Here is a 16,330-nt window from a genome sequence, read left to right on the forward strand (position 1 = left end):
TTCAAACTGGGTCTCGGGGGTGTGGGCCAGGCCAGAATGGTGTCGCAAGAGGAGGTTGGAATAGTGAATTTTCTTCTGCCCATTCAAGAGAGAAGCCATAATGCTGCTGAGTGACCCGGCAACATGGAAATTTGCCCAGGGATGCCCTGTACACAAAAATCAGGACAAATCCAACCCAGCAAATTACCACCCCATCAGTCTACCCTCCATTGTCAGTAAAATAATGGAAGGGGTCATCGACAGTGCTACCAAGTGGCACTTGCTTAGCAATAACCTGCTCGTTGACGCTCAGTTTAGTGGCTGCCAGGGCCACTCAGCTTCTGACCACATTACAGCCTTGGTTCAAACATGTATAAAAGAGCTGAACTCCAGAGGTGAGGTGAGAGTGACTGCCCTTGACATCAAGGCAGCATTTGACTGGGTGTGGCATCAAGGAGACCTAACAAAACTGGAGTCAATGGGAATCAGAGGGAAAATGCTCGGCTGGTTGGAGTCATACCTAACACAAAGGAAGATGGTTGTGGTTGTTGGAGGTCAATCATCTCAGCTCCAGGACATCACTGCAGGAGTTCCTCAGGGTAGTGCCCTAGGCCCAACTATCTTCAGCTGCTTCATCAATGACCTTCCTTCCATCATAAGGTCAGAAGTGGGGATGTTCGCCGATGATTGCACAATGTTCAGCACCATTCGCGACTCTTCAGATACTGAAGCAGTCCATGTCCAAATGCAGCAAGACCTGGACGATATCCAGGCTTGGGCTGACAAGTGGCAAGTAACATTCACGCCTCACAAGTGTCAGGCAATGACCATCTCCAACAAGAGAGAATCCAACCATCGCCTCTTGATGTTCAATGGCATTACCATCACTGAATCTCGCACGATCAACATCCTGGGGGTTATGATTGACCAGAAACTGAAACGGAACTACACTAGCCATATAAATACTGTGGCTACAAGAGCAGGTCAAAGGCTAGGAATCCTGGTGCGAGTAACTCACCTCCTGACTCCCCAAAGCCTGTCCACCATCTACAAGGAATATTCCCCACTTGCCTGGATGAGTGCAGCCCCAACAACACTCAAGAAGCTTTACACCATCCAGGACAAAACAGCCAGCATGATTGGCATCCCTTCCACAAACATTCACTCCCTCCACCACCGACACACAGTAGCAGCAGTGTGTGCCATCTACAAGATGCACTGCAGGAATTCATCAAGGCGCCTTAGACAGCACCTTCCAAACTCACAATCTTGAAGGACAAGGGCAGCTGACACATGGGAACACCACCACCTGGAAGTTCCCCCCCAAGTCACTCACCATCCTGACTTAGAAATATATCGCCGTTCCTTCACGGTGTCTGGGTCAAAATCCTGGAACTCCCTTCCTAATAGCACTGTAAGTGTACCTACATTACATAGGCTGCAGCGGTTCAAGAAGGCAGCTCACCACCACCTTCTCAAGGGCAACTAGGGATGGGCAATAAATGCTGGCCCAGTCAGTGAAGCCCATATCCCGTGAATGAATAAAAGAAGAACGCAAACGGTTGATGGGGTGGCCAACCTCCTCCTAATGACCAAGTATGAGATAGGTGCCCTAGAGCTCGAGTGCCATCATCGAGCAAAGTCCACAGGTCATGGAGAGACAGGGGTCTCGGAGGAAAGTAAGAGCCCAGTGGACAGGTGCCAGACTGGTGGAGACTGCAATTAACGTATGTCGTCTCATCTCAAATGAGAATTTCTAAGGAAGAGTCGCAACTCATCGTCCAATCACAATGCCTCCATGAGGCAATTGTCCATGGTGTCAGCAGCCTGTCTATCAGCACGTTGACTATGCGGTGGTTGAATGTCCTGACATATTTTCTTCCTTTCTCAGCTGAGCCATCCTGAAGAGGCTGCCGAGACCCCAAGGAGCACCCCCCCCCCCACCCTTTAACAACTGAGGAGGACCCCCAGCCAGATCCACCATGTCACATCCTCTCTCGGAACAAGGCACCAGCATACACACCAATGGGTGGGCTGTAGTTCATCAGCTCAGATGGTTGTGCGCTGTGGGGAAGTCACATCACACTCACATGAGGAGCTGGTGGAGGCAGAGAGTGCCCCGGGTGCCAGAATTTGGAGGACTGCTGGAAACCAAGAATATGCTAAGTATGAGGCAGATATCGAGCCTCTGGAGTTGTCTATCAGACAGCAGATGCTCGATGCCCAGTGGAATGCGAAGGAAGATCTGGCAGAGATCCCTGAGGATTTGCGTGCCATCGTCTCTGTCATGGAGGAGTCAATGCGGAGCATGAGCACTGCGTTGACCCAGAGCTCCGAGTGCACAGCCTCCACAATTGAGACAGTGGCAACTCTCTTGGAAATGCAGCTCCATGAACAGAATCAGGGGCCCCTGGGATTCAGACCTGCAAGCCCTCACACTAGCCGTGACTTCAGGAGGTCACTGCTAGTGTGAGAGATGGATGAGGCACCTAGTCTCTCTGCTAGGTGCCTGTCCATCAATGGTCAGCAGGGAGGTTCAAACCAAACTCATGCTGGTGGATGAGCTGCTTGTCATTTCTTCAAGCTCCTGTCAGAGCACTCTGAACGATGGCAGCAGCTCCTACACCCCTCTGCCAATGACCATGGCATCTGACGAGGCTTCAATGACTGAGGACTGCCCAGCCATGGCACTGGACGCTCCCTCCCAGGCGGTGCCTGCACAGGCTCCACTGGTCAGAGGAGGACCACCAAGGTCAACAGGGCCAAAAGGGCAGCAGGCTGTCTCCAATACGCTGTCAGCGAGGTGAGGGGGCACCTAGACATAGCACTTGCAAATGTAAGTTTAAAGCACCATGAGCACAAGAGGGGTTTTTCCACAGGTGACATTGCTTTATTTGAGCAGTGTTGGATGTTCATTTTATGGCTACATCAACAAGAGATAAATTTATGTTCATTTTGTATCAACATTATCAAGACATAAATATTTATTTTCTTTTCATGGTCTGAGTGTACTTTATGTTTTTCATTGGTGCAGGGCATGACATTGGCTTGTGATAGGCAGGAGGGGCTCCAAACTTTATTTCAAAGGCTATGAATCAATGCTGGGGTCATAGGATGGCCTCATCAGGAATGTTTTCTAAGGAGGTGCGCCCTTGGCCTAAGTTTCAAGCCATGCTTTGGATACCCAGCAGAATGGTTGAAGAATCAAGGCCTCCCTGATGTCCCTGTCTCCCTGAAGGTTCCTCCGTCAGCCTCCGCATCCTCACCCTGTGCCACCCTGGCTCCTCATCAGATCCTTCTCGAGAGTAATCCTCGGTGGCCTGTGGAGCTGCCTCACTGTCTTCATCCTCCAGTGGGTCCCCCCTTGCCAGTGCCAGATTGTGCAGAGTGCAGCAGACAATGACTATAAGTGACATGTGCTTTGGAGGGCATTTCAGAGCTTCTTGTGATTGGTCCAGGCATCTGAACCTCATCTTCAGCGGCTTGTGCAGGTATGGCTCCTGTTGTACCTCTCTTCCGCCTCTGACCTTGGGTGTCAGAGTGGCATCATGAGCCACCTTTACAAGGGAGAGCCTTTGTCACCCAGGAGCCAACCATCCATCCGAGCTAGAGCCACGAACAGCCTTGGCACCTGGGAGTGTCGCACGATGTTGGCATCATGGGAGTTCCAGGGAATCTTGCACAGCCTTGCAGAATCTGTGCTCTGTGATCGCAAACTATCTGAATATTCATGGAGTGAAACCCCTTTCTGTTCTCGAAGGCACCTGACTCACCTGATGCCGCCTTGATGGCCAAATGTGTGCAGTCTATGGCTTCCCCCTGGATGCAGGGGAAGCCAGCAATTGCTGTGAAGCCTCTGGCTCGCTCTGTCTGGCTGGCTTTGTCAGTCCAGAAATGAGTGAAGGTCATGACCCGTCTGAAGAGAGCATCAGCGACCAGCTTGACACAACTGTGGACAACAGATTGGGACACACCACATAGATCCCACACTGGCCCCTGGAAAGATGCGGATGTGAACAAGTTGAGGGTTACTGTGACCTTTAGAGCCATTGGCATAGGGTGGCGCTCTACACAGTTGGAGGAAATCTCCAGCCCAATCATCTGACATATGGAGGTTACAGTTTCCCTAGAGAGGCAGAGGCTCCTTTGGCATTGCACCTCAGACATGTTGAGGTAGCTGAAGTACTACCTGTAGACTCTAGATGCAGGATAGTGCCATCTGCTGTAGGCTCTTCCACCTTGCACTTCCTCCTGGCCCGGCACCCCCTGTGGCTGTGGCTCTCTTCCCACAGGTCGCTCTCTGGGATACTGCCTGCGGACACCAGGCCTCCTCTTCCATCTGGCCCTCTCATCCTTGTCAAGGGAGGTCCCACCAGTTAAGTATACAATTTCCATTTGCAGAACTGTGGATGGCACTGTCTCGTGCACTGAAGGGGGCACTTGGCAGAAAACCTCCAACAAAGTTTGTAAACAAAACAATTCTGAGAAAAGCTAGAAAGACAGAATCCTCCAAAAAAAACCAATGAAAATGCTATGAACTATTAGGAATCAACCATGTCAGGATGGTATGTGTGTGTGTGTGTGTGTGTATATATGTGTGTGTGTATATGTGTGTGTGTTAATTGGATTAAAGGCAACTGGTCTGAAGGCTTTGATGTAAACGTGGTAAACAGGGGGGAAGTTTAGAATGTAAGGTGTAAAAGGATATTTGAATTTTGAAATAAACCAGACTAGATTACTTTCAAAGGAGGGGTAAAATGTGTCACCTAGGCAGGTGATATTTAGAAACAGTGTGTTTATTTTTCCCAAAGATTACTGATAAAACTTAGTGCTATGAAAGATTATGATCAGAAAGTTAAAGTCCAAAGACATAGGCCAGGAGCTTCGGGTCAGCAAGCGGGTGTAGGACCCGCTCGCTGATGCGTAAAATGATGCGCGGCGATATTGGGCATGCATCCCGACATCACCACACGTCATTCAGATCTTGAGTTCGGCGGGCGTGTACCAGAGTCATCTGTGTGCCTGCCGAACTGTCAAAGCCCTATTAAGGACATTTAAACAGCAATTGAAATAATTAACTGAGCTGCCCGTCCAACCTTAAGGTTGCTGGGCAGGCAAAGAGCCCAGGCGGCCTTCGCATTTCTCATGAAACCTCATCCACGGGCGGGATGAGGTTTCATGAAGGTTTTTAAGCTTAAAAATTTCATAGACATGTCCCAGCTCATGTGACACTGTCACATGAGGGGACATGTTTAAAAAAAAAATTTCCCCATTATTTAAATTTTTAAATATCAAACTGATCTGCCTGAGGCAGCTTTGTGCCTCAGGGAGATTTCTACACTCTTTCGCATGTGCACAAAAGAGCACAGGCCCCGACTCAGCCTACTTCCCCTGCCCACACAGGGTGCGTTCAGTGCTTCCAGGTGCGTGTCATGCTGGGCGGGTCTTAATTGGCCCACCCTCATAAAATGGCAGTGCGCAGCCGATTGTGGGCGGTGATCGGTTGTGCGTCCGCCTGCGCCCGCTCCTGCCCAACCCCCCCCAACGGGGAGAAAATTCTCCCCATTGTGAAACAATGGGAATTTGCATTCAATGGGGAAAATATGTATAAAGGAACAAAGGCTGTCTATAAGGGTAGGCATTTTTAAGATGTAACAAGTATGAAAAGCCTTCAGCATCTATGCCTCAAGCTGCTTTCTTCAAAGAGCTGAAGTTAAGAAAACTCACTTTGAATTCAGCTGGTTCAGGGTATTGTGTGTCAAATGCCTGGGTCTTTTAAAATCTGTGTGTCTTACTGTTGCCTTTACGAAAGTGTAACTGAGAGTCAGATTAATTAGGGGATTTAGATGTTATTATAGTAGTAATTTGTAGGCATATGCATGTGATTAAAATCATTTCTCTTATTAATAAATGTTTAATCCAGCTTTGTAAAAACCTATAAGACTTGGTGGTCTTATTACTACCGAATTCAAGGCATGCATCTCGGAATTTATACAAATTGTAAAACAAGTTGTAGCAGTTGTTTCAAGTTTCCCTTTAGGGTTTGAACAACTCAGCATTTACCATCAGCTATGCCATAACAACCAACATCAAGCTCTCACCTAAACTCCTAACTATACACATTGCCAAGGCTCTGGACGACTTTTCCATCCTGGATGAAGAAACCAATAAAAACGGGATGGCCACCTGCTCATGTTGCCCGTGCGCTGACCACTAAATCACACAGGCAACATTAAATAGCAAACAATTGGGTAGTAAAATGGCTTAATTGCTAGATTAATTGTCAGCAGACACGCTTCAGACTTCTGCGCACTCCCACCAGCTGTAATATCAGTCAATGACTTCATTATGTTGTGACGCCTGCCTGATGTAACCTTGCACGATTTCACACTCGTTTGGGTCGGCTGTGTGTCCGATCCTGGAATGTAAAATTCTGCCCAAAAAGTTGAATGAATATATGAGGTACTTACTGCAATAGCAAACCTCCTAATTTTTTCCTTATCACATGCTTCGATTACATCTGGCAGATTGTAGCTGTCATGTGATTCGCCATCAGTTACCACTACCATCACCTTCGAAACTCCTATTCGCATCCCTCTGGCTGCTGTAAATTCATTTTTCCTGAAATAGACAGAGTTTATTGTTATTATTCATGCGTATGAGGTGACAAGCCAAAACAATTTTAATTATAGGCCACTTAGATAATTCTGAAGCTGAAGATCCACCTGGTGTTTGACAATTGCAAGACCATCTGTGATTATAACCTCCCATTCCACAGTGTGCCAATGACAGAGATCACAGTGACTTCCTAGCTTGTATTCTAAAGGAGTTTTTAAAAATTCATTTACAGGATGTGGGCGTCGCTGGTTAGGCCAGCATTTATTGCCCATCCCTAACTGCCCTTGAGAAGGTGGTGTTGAGCTGTCTTCTTGAACCGCCGTAGTCCATGTAGTGTGGGTACATGCACAGTGCTGTTAGGGAGGGAGTACCATGGACTGCAGTGGTTCAAGAAGGCAACTCACCACCACCTTCTCAAGGGCAATTAGGGATGGGCAATAAATCCTGGCCCAGCCAGCAAAGCCCACATCCTGTGAATAAATATTTTAAAAAATTGACCCAGTGGCAGTGAAGGAACGGCAATATATTTCCAAGTCAAGATGATGTGTGACTTGGAGGGGAACTCCAAGGTGGTGGTGTTTCCATGCATCTGCTGCCCTTGCTCTTCTAGCTGGTAGTGGTTGTCCGTTTGGAACCTGCTTCCTAAGGAGCCTTGGTGAGTTTCTGCAGCACATTTTGTAGATGGTACACACTGCTGCCACTGTTCGTCATTTGTGGAAGGAGTGACTGTTTGTGGATGGGGTGCCAATTAAGTGGCCAGCTTTCTCCTGGATGGTGTCAAGCTTCCCAAGTGTTGTTGGATCTGCACTCATCCAGGCAAGTGGAGAGTATCCAATCACATTCTTGACTTGCGGCTTCTTGAACTGCTGCAATCCATGTGGTGTCAGTACACCCACAGTGCTGTTGTATAGTGTCTAGAGTTGCATGTAGGCTAAACCAGGTAAGGTCAGCAGATTTCCTTCCCTAAAGGGCATTAGTGAACCAGATGGGTTTTTGCGACAGTCAATGATAGTTTCATGGTCACCATCACCAAGACCTGCTTTAAATTCCAGATTTATTAATTGAATTCAAATTCTGCCAACTGCCATGGTGGGATTCAAACCCATACCCCCAGAGCATTAGCTGTGTCTCTGGATTGCTAGTCCAGCCACATTACCACTACGTTACCATCTCCCCTAAAGATCCAGGTCTTGCTGCATTTGGACATGGACTGCTTCAGTATCTGAGAGGTCGCGAATGGTGCTGAACATTGTGCAATCGTCAGCGAACATCCCCACTTCTGACCTTATGATGGAAGGAATGATTTGATTGCATACTGTAGACACGAAAGCACCTCCAAACTGGCCATTATATGGTCTGGATCTGCAATGCTGGTTTAATCCTGTCCGGCAGCAGATGCTATTTTGGTAAATGAGCTGAAGCCCATGCTAGGAACAACTGCTCCAAGGATTCTTAAGGGTCTCATTGACAGCTAAATTGCCTATGAGCATTCATTAAAGAGGCTGCATGGCATTTTGTGGCTGGCACTTCAATTAATTACTTCATCTAACCTGAGTGACTAGGAGTAAACAAATTGTTGCTAAGGATTTTATGCACTACTTAAAGAGATGTTCAAATTTAACTGTTCATTATTGCTAGAGATGTAAAGGGGACACATCAAGAGACTTTCTGGGGCATTTTGTCAGGATTTCACCAACACTCTTATCAATCTTTTTCCTGAAATTCTCTGCGACTTTCACCTAAAGAGTAAATTTGAGAGTTATTTCACCTAAATTCAAAACACAAACAGATCAGCCATGATTTTATTGAATGGCAGAGCAGGCTAGGGGGCTGAATGGCCTACTTCTGCTCCTTTTACGTATGTTTGTATGTGTGTTGGTAAGTGCTGTACTACTCCAGCTGAAAGCACACCTTATAGGAGTCACCAGAAAACAGGGACTGCTCGATCCTGCGCATCTTGTTAGGAGCCTCCTTAACCTAGAGAGGAATAGCAGACAGCTGCTGCAGGGATAAGAGGGCGAGGTGAACTCTTTCCCCACTAAAAGTACAGGACATCCCACCTCCACCAGGATCTCTCGTACCACTTTCAAGAACTTGTGTGTCCTCTCCCTTGGTCCCTGAGCCATTGTGATGCCCACACGGTTAAATTCCTTACAAATGCTGCAAATCTAAAAATGTGCTTGCCTTGTGTTCTCATAGCTTCCCTTGCAGGAAATTGTTAATGCCTCACATAGCTTGATTTCTATCTCTGGCATATGGAGCTTGTATTTGGAACATGCCAGCAACGGAGGCCATCACATTTATCCTCAGCACCACATCACACAGTAGCTAAGGAAAATTATTCTTCCCCCACGGTTAGATTATTTACTCTGAGCTGCATCCAATTAGTGCTTAACAGGAAACTGTAACCACTTCAGTCATTTCCTTAGAAATCTCACCACTGATAACTTGCAATGATCATGTCAGGTCTAAGGGGAAATAAAGCACCAATTGTTTGTCTTAATCTGTCTTTTTAGGATGATATATTTGTTAGAATTAATTCAGAGAAGTACTTCAGAATGTAAGTCTCTTTGGTTTCCATTTCTGCAGGCGGGTTCTATTTGTCTCCTTATTCATCAGAATATGTTTTTAAAAAGTATATGGCAGCCTATTGGCTATTGTAAAAGACTTGTAACCTGAGGTAATGAATTCAAATACCAACCTTGTCCTACTGTGAAACTGAATTCAATAAATATGGTAATTTGAGGGCTGATTCCAGTAAAAGCCCCATTGAAGCTGTTGGATTGTAATTAAAAGGTCACAAACATCCTTCAGGAAATGGAATCCACTGCTCCAAACTGATTCATACTACGTGTGGCATCAGCACCATACTATGTGGTCAACTTTTAGTTTCCTTGGGGCAAAAACAATGATTAGAGGACACTGTGCAGTTTATTTCAGCACTGCTTTTATCTTGTGATCTCAATTTTTGTTATTTATTCAGGGGGGTGGGGGTGGGGGTGGTGGTGAGGACATAACTGGCAACCCAGCATTTTTTGCCTATTCCTAATTCTACCTGAGAAGGTGGCAGTGAGCTGCCTTTTTGAACCACTGCTGTCCATATGGTGTAGGTATATCCACAGTGCTGTTAGAAGGGAGTTGCAGGATTTTGATCCAGTGACAGTGAAGGACCAGCAATATTGCCCCAAGCCTTGATGGTGTGGAACTTGGAGGGGAACTTGCAAGTGGTGTTTCCACATGCTTGCTGTCCTTGTTCTTCTAGGTGATAGAGCTCATGGGTTTGGAAGGTGCTGTCAAGTTGCTGCAATTGATCTTTTGTATGATACACAATGCAGCCACTGTGCACCAGTGATGGAGAGAGTGAATGTCTAAGGTGGTTGATGAGGAGCCAATCAAGCAGGCTGCTTTGTCTTAGATGGTGCCAAGCTTCTTTAGTGTTGTTAGAGCTTCACTCATTCAGGTGAGTGCAGAATATTTCCGACTTGTGCTTTGTAGATTGTAGAAGCGTTTGAGCAGTAGGTGCTGAGTCACTCACCACAGAATTCTCAGCATCTGACCAGCTTTAGTCACCACAGTGTTTGTGTGGCTGGCCTATTTAAATTTATGGTCAATGGTAACCCCACGGATGTTGATGATGGGGATTCAGCAATGGTAATGCCATTGAATGTTAAGGGGAAATGGTTAGATTCCGTCTTGTTGGAGATGGTCATTGCCTGGCACTAGTGTGGCAGTAAATTTACTTTATTTCCTAAATTTACTTGCCACTTATCAGTCTAATTCTGAATGTTGTCAAAGTCTTGATGCACATGGATATGAACTGTATCAGTATCTGAGGAGTTGCAAATGCTACTGAACACTGTGCAATCATCAGTGAACATCCCCACGTCTAACATTATATTATAGGGAAGGTCACTGATGAAGCAACAGAAGATGGTTGGGCCTCGGACACTATCCTGCGGAACTCCTGCAGTGATGACTTGCTGGGGCTAAGCTGATTGGCCTCACCAACCACAACCATCTTCTTTTGTGCTAGGTCTGCCTCCAACCAGTGGATTCTCATTGAGTCACTTAATTTTACGAGCACTGCTTGATCAAATGCTGTCATGATGCCAAATGCAGCATCTCCCACCTTCCCTTGTCTTTGAAAAGCAGCAGAAGAACACTACACTTCACTTCACTTGGGCTTTAATTGCCAAATAAAGTTAACAATTTTAAGAAAGCAAATAACTAGCACAACATATTTTTGCACTGTTGTTATTAAGCTTAGCAGGCTTTCCTAGTAGTAGAAAAAATAAATAGTTTGCAACTGTGGCACTAAACAACAAGGTGAGTTGCATCATGGACAGAATGTATGTGCTCTCTTACTGCCCGTAATCAGTGTGTTTTGTCTGGAAAGAGGTGTCTTTTCTTAGCTTTGTGTGTACATTCCAATTAAATACTTCAGCTAGTTTCTGAGTCTGGTTCTCAGGCTGGCTGATGACTGATGGTACTCATGGATCTACTGGGTCTTGGATTAATAAGGGCACCATCCCTGAAAGAAGCTTTGATCACATGACATAGAAACATAGCAAATAGGAGCAGGAATAGGTCATTTGGCTCTTTGAGCCTGCTCTGCCATTCAATATGATCATTGCTGATCTTCTATCTCAACACCATGCTCCTGCTGTCTCCCCATACTCCTTGACGCCTTGAGAGTCCAGAAATCTATCTATTTCCTTCATAAATACATGCAGTGACTTGACCTCCACAGCCTTCTGTGGTAGAGAATTCCACAGGTTCACCACCCTCTGAGTGAAGAAGTTTCTCCTCATCTCAGCTCTGAATGGCTTACCCCGTATCCTGAGATTGTGACCTCTTGTTCTAGAACCCCCAGCCAGAGAACCATCATCCCTGAATCCACTCTGTCCATCCCTGTCAGAATTTTATATGTTTCAATGGGATTGCCTCTCATTCTTCTAAACTCCAGTAAATACAGGCCTAGTCGGCCCAATCTCTCCTCATATGACAATCCTGCCATCCCAGGAATCAGTCTGGTGATGCTTCACTGCACTCCCTCTATGGCAAGTATGCCCTTTTTAAAGGTAAGGAGACTAAAACTGTGAACAATACTCCAGGTGTGGTCTCACCGAGGCCCTGTACAGCTGCCGTAAGACATCCTTGCTCCTGTACTCAAGTCCTCTCGCAATGAAGGCAAACAAACCATCTGCCTTTTAATTGCTTGCTGTACCTGCGTGCTTGCTTTCAGTGATTGATGTACAAGGACAACCAGGTCCCTTTGTACATCAACATTTCCCGATCTATCACCATTTAAATAATATTCTGCTATTCTGTTTTTCCTACTGAAGTGGATAACTTCTCACTTATCCATGTTATACTGCATTTGCCATGTATTTGCCTAGTCACTCAACCTGTTTAAAATTACCTTGAAGCTTCTTAACAACCTCCTCTTTGCTCACATTCCCATCAAGTTTTGTGTCATCAGCAAACTTGGAAATATTACATTTGGTTCCCTCATCCAAATCATTGATATATATTGTGAATAGCTGGAGCCAAAGCACTGGTCCCTGTTGTAACCCTCTAGTCACTGCCTGCCATTCCAAAAAAGACCCATTTATTCCTACTCTGTTTCCTGTCTGCTAACCAATTCTCAATCCATGCCAATATATTACCCCCCAATCCCATATGCTTTAATTTTACACACTAACATCTTATGTGCAACCTGATCAAAAGCTTTCTGAAAATCCAAATATACCACATCCACTGGTTCTCCCTTATCTATTCTACTGGTTACGTCCTCAAAAAACTACAATAGGTTTGTCAAACATGATTTCCCTTTCATAAATCCATGTTGACTTTGTCTAATACCATTGATAATTTCTAAGTGTCATGTTATCATATCCTTTATAATAGATTCTAGTATTTTCCCCACTACTGATGTTAGGCTAATTGGTCTGTAACTTGCTGTTTTCTCCCTCCATCCCTCCTTTTTGAAAATAGCGGGGTTACATTTGCCACTCTCCAATCTGTCAGAACTGTTTCAGAGTCTACAGAATTTTGGAAAATGACAACCAATGCATTCACGATTTCCATCGCCACCTCCTTTAGTATCCTGAGATGTAGATTATCAGGCCCTGGGGATTAATCGACTTTCAGTCCCATTAAGTTCTCCAGCACTATTGTCTTTGTAATACTAATTTCCTTCAATTCCTCATTCTCACTAAACCCTTGTTCCTAGTATTTCTGTGAAGTTATTTGTGTCTTCCTCTGTGAAGACAGGACTAAAGTTATTGTTTAATTGCTCTGCCATTTCCTTATTCTCTATTATAAATTCTCCCATTTTGGATTGTAAGGGACCTACATTTGTCTTCACTAATGTTTTTATTTTTACATACTTATAGAAGCTTTTACAGTCCACTTTTATATTCCTTGCAAGTTTATTCTCATACTCTATTTTTCCCCTCTTAATCAATATCATGGTCCTCCTTTGTTGAATTCTAAACTGCTCCCAATCCTCAGTCTTGCTACTTTTTTTAGCAACTTTTATGACTCCTCTTTTGACCTAATACTGTCCTTAATTTCTTCTGTTATCCATGGTTGGGCTGCATTTCCTGTTGTGTTTTTGTGCCAAAAAAAAAGTGTATAACTGTTGCAATGTATACCTTTGTCCCTTAAATATTAGCCATTTCCTATCCACCGTCATGCCTTTTAAATGAAGTTCCCCGATCTATTTTAACCAACTCACACCTCATACCTATGTAGTTTCCTTTGCTTAGATTTAGGATCCTAGTTTCAGATTGGACTAGTTCACTTTCCATCTGAATGAAGAATTCTTCATGTTACGGTCACTGTTCCCTAAAGGAGCCCCACAACAAGATTATTAAATTAACCCCTTCTCATTGCACAATACTCAATCTAGGAAAGCTTGTGCCTAGTCGGTTCCTTGACATACTGGTCTAAAACACCATCTCATACACATTCCTGGAATTCATCTGCCACAGTATTATTGGTAATTTGGTTTGCCCAGTCTATGTGGAGATTAAAGTCACCCTTTTTACATGCATCTAATTTCCTGTTTAATGCCATCCGCTTCCTTATCATTACTGTTTGGAGGCCTATAGTAAACGCCCACTAATGTTTTCTACCCCTTGTTGCTTCTTAGCTTCAACTAGATTGATTCTACATCTAGATTTGTGTAGCCAATATCCTCTCTCACTATCGCACTGATCTTATCCTTAACTAACAATGCCACGCCACCTCCTTTTTCTTTTTGCCTGTCCATCCTAAATATCGAGTACCCTTGGATATTCAGATCCCAGCCTTGGTCACCCTGCAGCCATGTCTCCATAATTGCAATCATACCATACCCATTTACATCTATTTGCACTGTTAATTCATCTACCTTATTGCAAATGCTCCATGCATTCAAGTACAATGCCTTTAGACTTGTCTTCTTAACATATTCACACATCATTTTTTGTACTATGGCCCTATTTGCTGCTAGCACTTCTTTCCTCTGCCTTCTTCTTTTGGTTTTTATTTTTCTGACTTTCATTCCTATTTTTGTTTCCCTCTCGTGTCTCCCCGCTCAGGTTCTCATCCCCCTGCCAGTTTAGTTTAAATCCTCCCCCAGAGTACTAGCGAATACCCCTGCAAGGGTATTGGTCCCGGTCCTGCTGGGGTGCAACCCGTCGAGTTTGTACAGGTCTGAGCTTCCCTAGAATCAGTCCCAGTGCCTCAGGAATCTAAATTCCTCCCTCCTACACCATCTCTCCAGCCATGCATTCATCTGGCCTATTCTCCTATTCCTGATCTCACTAGCACTTGGCACTGGGAGTAATCCTGAGATTACTACCTTTGAGATCCTGCTTTTTAATTTATTACCTAGCTCCCTATATTCTGCTTTCAGAACCTCACCCCTCGTTTTAGCTATGTTGTTGGTAGTGATATGGACCACAACCTCTGGCTGTTCATCCTCCCCCTTCAGATTGTTCTGCAGCCGCTCAATGATATCCTTGACCCTGGCATCAGTGAGGCAACATACCATCCTGATGTCACACCTGCGGCCACAGAAACACCTATCTGTCCCACTTACAATAGAATTCCCTATCACTATTTCTCTCCCACTCTTTTATTCTCTTGCCCAGTGCAGCTGAGCCACTTGCCATGCTACGGACTTGGTTTCTCAGTGGAATGCAGCGAGATCCATCTCCCCCACCAGTATCCAAAACAGAAAATCTGCTAGAGAGGGAGATGGACCCAGGGGACTCCTGCACTACCTGCCTAGTGCTTTTACTGTCTGGTGGTCACACATTTCCTTTTCTGCCTGTGCACTCTTTACCTGCTGCATGCCAACCTCACTGTACATGCTATCTATGAAAATCTCATCCTTGCAGGAGTTCCACAGTGACTCCAGCTGTAGCTCCAGCTCCAAAGCACAGACTTCGAGTAGCTGCAGCTGGAGGCACTTCCTGCACACGTGGTTGCCCTGGACCTGGAAGTGTCCCTGACTTCCCATATCACAGAGGAGGAGCATTCCATTTGGCCAAGCTACCCTGCCATGACTAAGCCTTAAATTGCTCCCTTTACTTTTACTTCCAGCAGCGTAGAGAATATTAAGGACTGAAGAAATACTCACCAGGTCCTACATAGCAAGGCTGCTGCCCTACTTAGTGAGAAAAGGAAGAAAATGAAAGGATCCCTCCTTCTCTCTTCACTGAACTACCACTCTCACCAAACTCCAACTCAAGCACTCTAATACAGCCCAAAGCAGCACTCCAGTGCAGACAAAAGTGGCACTATAGGTGGCTTGCTTTTATGTTGTCTGAATCTAGCTTCTGAAAACCTGTTTAAGCCAGTTAACTAATTAACTAGCTGCAGCTGCAAGCAGAGCTTATATAACTAGTGTTTTAAAGCTGTACTAAAACTAACCTTCTCCCAACCCAAAGAGCAACTTTTATTTAGTTGCTAAATTAAAGAAAGGTTAGACCTTAGATAAAAATTAACCCTTAAAAGTCCTCTCTCACCAAACTACAACTTACACACTCCAATGCAGCCCAAAGCAGTACCCCAGTGACCACTTCTGAGGCCCACCCAGTCTGATTAAATGGGGCAGAGCATTGTGATAGAATTGGAAGCTGATAGATTCCATTGAGTTTTGATCTTCCTTTCTTGTCCAGTATGGAACATGGAGACAGGCAGTTTGGAAATTCTATAGACTTTAGGTGTTAGCCCATCCATAAGCAATGAGATGTGTGAATCCCACAGATAGCTGTGAGGTACCTTCACTTATGTCCATATTTAATTAGGTACATAGGAACATAAGAAATAGGAGCAGAAGTGGGCCATTCGGCCCCTCGAGCCTACTCCACCATTCAATAAGATCATGGCTGATCTGTTCGTTTCAAATTCTTAATTCTAATTAACCCTCGATAACCTTTGATTCCCTCACCTAGCATCAATCTATCTACCTCTGCTTTAAAAAATTCAATGATCCCACCTCCACTGCCTTCTGAGATGGAAAGTTCCAAAGTCACACAACCCTCAGAAAAATTTTTTTCCTCATCTCTCTCCTAAGAGGGAAACCCCTAATTTTAAAACAGTGTCCCCTGGACTCACCCGCAAAGGGTAACATCCTTTCCACATCCAACCAGTTAAGACCTTTCAGGATCTTATATACTTCAATCAAGTCACCCCTCACTCTTCTAAACTCCAGCGGAAACAAACCCAGCTTGTC

General features: G+C 45.0%; 1 protein-coding gene across 1 annotated transcript in view; it reads right to left on the minus strand.

The window, feature by feature from the left end:
- itga1 (integrin, alpha 1) overlaps positions 1-16,330 on the minus strand; it is a 322,507-nt gene that overhangs the window by 151,065 nt on the left and 155,112 nt on the right. Inside the window, exon 8 of the mRNA XM_078550022.1 lies at positions 6,450-6,600. Within this exon, the coding sequence (XP_078406148.1) occupies positions 6,450-6,600 (151 nt within the window). The remainder of the gene's footprint in view (positions 1-6,449; positions 6,601-16,330) is intronic.

The sequence above is a fragment of the Cetorhinus maximus genome, chromosome 1 (genome assembly GCF_964194155.1).
Source record: "Cetorhinus maximus chromosome 1, sCetMax3.hap1.1, whole genome shotgun sequence".
Lineage (NCBI taxonomy): Eukaryota > Metazoa > Chordata > Chondrichthyes > Lamniformes > Cetorhinidae > Cetorhinus > Cetorhinus maximus.